At 47.8% G+C, this 6316-nt stretch overlaps 3 protein-coding genes across 3 annotated transcripts; 2 read left to right on the top strand and 1 right to left on the bottom strand.

Moving 5' to 3' along the window:
- Positions 1-106: 106 nt before the first annotated feature.
- On the top strand, positions 107-1441 carry UA08_03269 (hypothetical protein; the record flags this gene model as incomplete). The annotated part of the gene is made up of 1 exon (XM_020265550.1): positions 107-1441. The coding sequence occupies one exon, from the start codon at positions 107-109 to the stop codon at positions 1439-1441; it is 1335 nt and encodes a 444-aa protein (XP_020121567.1).
- Positions 1442-2341: 900 nt separating this feature from the next.
- Positions 2342-3472, top strand: UA08_03268 (hypothetical protein; the record flags this gene model as incomplete). The annotated part of the gene is made up of 4 exons (XM_020265549.1): positions 2342-2409; positions 2525-2904; positions 2978-3042; positions 3096-3472. Coding segments are annotated over 4 exons (890 nt in total), but the record flags the coding sequence as incomplete, so codon positions are not given.
- A 617-nt stretch (positions 3473-4089) lies between these two features.
- Positions 4090-6029, bottom strand: UA08_03267 (hypothetical protein; the record flags this gene model as incomplete). Its single annotated transcript, XM_020265548.1, has 3 exons — positions 4090-5024; positions 5090-5712; positions 5761-6029. The coding sequence occupies 3 exons, from the start codon at positions 6027-6029 to the stop codon at positions 4090-4092; spliced, it is 1827 nt and encodes a 608-aa protein (XP_020121699.1).
- Positions 6030-6316: the final 287 nt, after the last annotated feature.

The raw sequence follows: 6316 nt of genomic DNA, 5'->3' as shown, positions 1-6316 counted from the left end.
CCCCTTTCTTTCACAACACCCACCCATTTCTGTCCTTTCAAAGCGTGAAAAAAGAAAAAAAGAAAAGAAAAGAAAAAAAAAAAAAAGGAGAGAGAAAGAAAGTCCAATGGCTTCCGTTCTCAAGTTCGCTGCTGCCGGTCTTTTGGTTGCCTCTGCAGGCGCTGTTCCCTCCAAACAGCTTCGCTCTTCATCCTTGCAGAAAAGGTCCAGCTCTGGCAAGGCCGGTGCTGCCTACAACGATGCTTCTCTCGTCTCGGCTCTGATCGGCGATTCTAGCGATATCTCGTGGGCCTATAACTGGGGCTGTGGAAGCTATGCCGACTTGCCTTCTGGTGTTGAGTACGTGCCCATGCTCTGGGGCGCCAGCAGCACTTATCTCGACGCATGGACTTCGGAAATTGAGTCGGCCATTTCAGATGGTAGCACCTACATCATGGGCTTCAACGAGCCGGATATGTCCTCCCAGGCCGATCTGAGCGCCTCCGAAGCCGCCTCATACTACAAGGAGTACATCACGCCCTACGCCGGTAAAGCAACGCTAGTGAGCCCTGCTGTCACTTCCTCGTCCAGTTCTGGGGAAGGTCTCGATTGGTTCGAGTCCTTTATCAGCGACTGCTCTGACTGCAGCGTGTCAGTTCTCGCCGTCCACTGGTATGGAACTTCTGTTAGCGAGCTCCAGGCTTTCATCACCGAAGCGATCGACACCGCCTCCAACTACGGTATCTCCGAGGTCTGGCTTACCGAATTCGCCCTGAGCTCGGATGAAGGTGGCATCTCGGACTTGTCCACTGCCACCTCCTTTGTCGAGGAAGCCGGCACGTGGCTTAACGAGCAATCTGCACTTACGCGCTATTCCTACTTCTACGTCGCTAATGGATATTTGCTCACGGATGGCGTGGCTAACTCGGTTGGTGACGCTTACAACTCTGCGGCTTCATCTTCGTCTTCGTCTTCCTCCTCGTCCGTCTCATCATCGAGTACAACATCTACCTCCACATCGACATCTGTCTATGTGGCTCCATCCACGACGACTTCGTCGAGCACAGAATCCACATCCACGTCCTCATCGACCTCTATCTATGTGGCTCCACCTACGACTACAGCATCCACCTCCACATCGACCTCTATCTATGTAGCTCCAACCACGACTACTGCGGCTTCCGGCTCTGAGACATTCAATACCAACAACGATTCCACTTCGGAGTCGTCCGCAGAGGCATACGATGCTCCGCAGGCTACGACTACGAGTGTGGCTACATCTACAACACCTTCTACGTCAATCACAACCGTCACTATCACACAAAAGGTGACGGTGACCGCGCCCTGTGTGCCAACCCCGCCGCCCTGCCAGCTATCTTCCTCGGTGCCGACGCCATCGTGGTCGTCGTCAGGCTTCATTACACGGACAGCAGTGGTACCAACTTCAACCTCCGCTCTTTAGTCAAGTACTCTACTCCGAACATACGGTGCTGAATTGCTTACTTTGTTTTGAATTCCGCGTTCTTTCTATATTTCTTTCCGTCCCTTATTGTGTCTTTTTCGTTCGCAGAGCTTTCAATGCACCAGCCGTAAGTAAATAGTCGATATTAAAAAGCGTGGACTAGAACAATTTCTTCAGATATCTTTTCCCTTTTTTGTGGCACCTTTTCTTGACAAATAATAGTTTCTCCTATATATGTTTTTTTTTGTTTGCTCAATCTGTATCCTTGAAGCCCAATTATATAGATAGATGTTCTTGTAATTTATAGTTACTAGTCTATATGTACTCTTTCGCCGCTAGCGGCTTGGCATCTCCACTATAATACTCTACTGCATTTCCAATTGCGGAAGTGTCTTTGCCTCACGAATGCAAAAATCCAAACTGAAGAGCAAACACATCGTCGACTAGTCAGACTGTACCTTGCTTGAGCGGAATATCCTTTGAGCCTTGTTCTACCTACTGAAAAAGCTAAATAATATGCCAAAGACACATTCTGGAGTCATCTCGCTGTATGCTCTACCTTATACTTGACCACTTCTAGCCCTACAGACAGGGTGTCCGATGGCAAGCAATTTGCAAGTCAGCCAGGTGTTAGCTGCTGTCATCACTGTCAGTGTACTCGCACTGCTCTTTACTGTGCTCCGCTTGATTGCGCGACACGTTCGCCGCCTCCCTCTCGGCCTGGATGACTGGCTCATTATCTTAAGCCTGGCGAGTTGATAATGACAGTTCTGTGGAACTCTCCCGATGCTAACTGATGACACAAGGCTCTGGCTTTTGTCCTTTCTGGTATCTGCCTTGGAAGTAAGATGCTTAACCTCTATATCTATAAAGGGGCAATGGTTGACAATGTTCTTTTAGTGGCTCATTGGGGAATGGGGCAAGACCGTAGCGAGCTCCCTGCTGAAAATTCGAAAGTGGTGCGCAAGGTCAGTAGTCTGTCTATCATCTTCGTATCTTCACGATTGCCGATAATCGCTATATCCAGTTATATGTGCTGCAGATTCGAGCTGACTTGGTTTGATTTACTGGGCACTACTCTAGTTGCTCTACGTATTCGAGATTTTCTATGTTATCAACATAATGACCATCAAAATATCTATTCTGATTATGTACCGTCGCATTTTCACCAATCTCTCAAAAACCTTCCGCGTGGGCTCGTTCATATGTGGCAGTTTTGTTATACTGTGGGCTCTTGCCTTTGTGCCGACTGCCATATTCCAATGCACCCCGGTGTCCAAAGCATGGGATATCGACCAGCCTGGGCATTGTATTAGCTTGCGTATCGGGTTCTTTTGTGTTGCTTTGCCAAATGTTCTCACAGACATTGCTATTTTATCACTTCCTATACAAGTCTGCTGGCAGTTGCAAACCAGAAAACTCTATCGCACCTTTATCATTGGTATCTTTATGTTAGGCACTTTGTGAGTCATTTTTCTTTATTTTTCATGCCATCAGCTGATATAGAAGGATCGGATATTAACGCATGAAATGCAGTGTTATTGGCGTCAGCATCTATCGATTCACAACGCTGTTCATATACTCGCCGCACAATGTCACTGGTAAGTGTACGACATTTAATGAAGAATATATTTCAATTGACCACTTCAACCAGGAACTATTGGGCCAGCAACGCTCTGGTCCGTGATCGAGTGTGCCGTGGCCATCATCTGTGCATGCCTGCCCCTGCTCGTCCCATTAGTACGAAGAGTGTCGCATTGGTTTGGCTGCTCTCAAGCCTCAAATGCCAACCAGAACCGCTTGGGAGCTGAAGATGATAATAGTTCGCATTACAGGCCTCGAAAAGCAAGAGTAGCAAGAGAAACAAGTCGTACCGAGATTTTCCCGCGCAGAATCAGCGCGCTACCCGGCTTCGATACTCAAACTTTCGAAAACTATGAATCTTCCGCAGCCGGATCAACCTCAACGGCGCAAAATAATGAAACAGAGATGACAGATCTTGAGGCAAATTACAGGCCACATGTCCCTTAGGTCGCCAACAACCTAAGCTTAGCAACAATACAAAATTCTGGGAATGATTCAATATGAGGCACAAGACAGAAATGTGAAGATCATGAGCTAGCAGCCTAAAAGTAATTGGTCAACTGAGGACCAAGCAAACAAGTTTTAGACTGCCCAGCCTTGGCTCACGGAGCATGTCTGAGCTTGTTATCAAGACTCGCTGATCCGGTTGTCAGTTCTACGCAGTTTCAGTGAGTAAACGCGGGCAGCACTAAGGATGGAAGGGCGCCAAAGAAAATAGTACATAGGGCAAAGAAAGGTGGGATATCAAGGCCTTGTGTTGTACTTACCTTTTCTTCTAACCTTAAGACCTGAGTAGCACGTCGGCATCTCCGTTCAACTCTTGTACAACGCTTGTATTAAGATTACTCCAACCTCGGTGCTCTATAAATATTAGACAGCTAGGTAGATGCTATGGTTAGATTCAAGGGATGAAATTGATGTTCTTATCTATTAAAATAATTAATTAGTTTATCAAACAGGGGTGTCGTAAGTGTATGTACATGAGACAAAACATGACTTGCATCCATGGATTTCTTTTTTAACCGCATGTTCCCTTTCATCACTAACCCTAAAAGCGAAGATGATTAAAATACCGTTCCCTTGTTTTGTTTCCTGTCAACTCTGTAGTTCTTCCACACAGCAACAGCGGGAAATCCAAGAGCAAGGATGCAAGTTGCTGCAACGCAGCCGTACTTCTGATTGTAGCCCCAAGCATAATTGATAGCGTCACGAACAGGGGAGCCAACTGGGTACTGGAGCTGAGTGGAATATCCTCCGAGGTAGATAGCTGTAGCATTAGTTTTGGCATCCTCAGGAAGACGCGAGAGCAGGGCTTTGGGGAATGTGTCGGCGTAGATGGCCCCCGCGACAGCAGTCCCAATGGAGCCACCCAGACTACTGGACAAACCAATCAGCGAAAGCATCATGGGAATATTCATGCGGTCAGAGGCAGCCATGACAGCCATATCCTCTCCAATGACGAGAGTGCCGCCGGCAAAAGCAATGAAAATCTGGCACATGATCACATAATTGATAGAACCGTCCTGGCCACGGAAATGTATCATCAAACCAGCGCCCAGCACCATAAGCGGTAGTGCAAAGTAAAGACAGGCATTTTTGAAGTGCTTTGTGTACCTGATGTACAAACCAAACACTGGACCCACAAAGCAGGACCCGACGTTGTAGATTTCCGTCATGTAACCCGTGTAGGTGACATCAAGATCGTACACCACCATGACGAAGTAGTAGTAGTACAAATCCCAACAGTAGAAAGAAAAGTAAAGAACAGCACTGAGAATGCATGCACCAAGCACCGTACGGCTTTTGAAAAGCTCCCATCGTACGAACTGTTTCGGTGCAAAGTATGCCTCCCAAATAGCGAAGACAGGGAATAGCAAAATTCCAAGGATAACCATGACGATGAAAGCGGCGCTTTGATAAGTAATACGGAAATATGACTCCAAGCTGAAAGGAAGCAAGAAAAGGATGAATGCTGCCATAAGCAGGAATGCACCGATCACTATGAGCAGAAACTAGGGTCAGCCAATTGGAAATTCTTGCAGCAGTGTATGCTCAGTCACTCACAGTCGAATTCAATGAAGTAGTGGACAACGGACTGCGCCAATGTACGGCCACTGGGTTCCTTTTGGTAAAGGCCCATTTTATAGGCCTTGTGCTGATATAGCTTGAAAACAATAGCCAGCGGAAGAAACACAAATGGCATGATGATGGCGAATGCACCATAGCCCCACCTCCATCCACTGGTCTTGATAAATGAGGAAGCAGCCAAAGAGCCAGTGAATGCGGTGCAAATGAATGGGGTGCTAGAGAATCCAAAGGCGAAAGCTCGATTGCGCAGGCCTGAGGTATCGGCGATAAAAACATCTAGAATCAAGTAGATGGCATCATAACCGATCCAGTACAACACATAACCCGCAGCGTACGAGTTCGGACCAGTACATGCGGCGAGTATGATAATACCGACAAGGTAGACAACCACGAAGACGACAAGGCCTTCAGCACGGCCCCAGATAGTGATAATCTTTCCAATGGGCAGTTTGATCACACCGCCAATGATGACAGCCAAAATATTTGCAGTGGTGATGGCAGGGGCTGTGGAGAAATCCGAGTAGGCAGCGAAAAGCAAATTGTTGCCCACTGCAGACTGGAACGCCAGCATGAAATAGCACACCCAAATCCTGCGGAGCCTATGAATATAGAGCTTTAAGAGAAGAACGAGAAAAAGAGCAGCTTACCAGGCATAAACTGCATAGACGGTCTTCTTGCCCCAGACCATGGCAGTGGCTTCTGCCTTCTGGACACCGGCAGCTGCATCAGCGGTGATTTGGTCTGGATGGGCCTCGACTTCCTTTGCAGCACGAGCCTCGAGACTCAAGGTATCCGAGTCGCTGACCGGGACATCTTGCGGCTGACTGACGGATTTTTCGTCGACAGGGCTGGGGTTATGCGCCGCAGCATTGAGCTGGGAAGTATCGCGGCCGCGAATGCGATCGATAACACCCATGACGTCGAGCTCTGAGTAGTTTCAGAAGAGGTGGAAGAGACGAGAGAAACGGCTCGGGAGAAGAAAAGCAGAAAATGCAAAAGAGAAGCGGCGGACATGTTATATAATGTAACCATTTGATATACGACCAGGAAGGTTGCATGGCCGGCGTGGGGCGGAGGCACGTGCAGTCTATTTTTCACTTTTTTTTCTTAGGAAAGAAGGCAGGAGGGGAAGGCAGGCCCCGGAAGGAGCGTGGCCGGATCAGATAACTTTGACTTTGTTAGGCTCCAAAGCGGATCTGATAA

The sequence above is a fragment of the Talaromyces atroroseus genome (assembly GCF_001907595.1).
Source record: "Talaromyces atroroseus strain IBT 11181 chromosome Unknown scaffold_3, whole genome shotgun sequence".
Classification (NCBI taxonomy): domain Eukaryota; kingdom Fungi; phylum Ascomycota; class Eurotiomycetes; order Eurotiales; family Trichocomaceae; genus Talaromyces; species Talaromyces atroroseus.
This window is presented reverse-complemented; position numbering and strand designations above follow the sequence as displayed.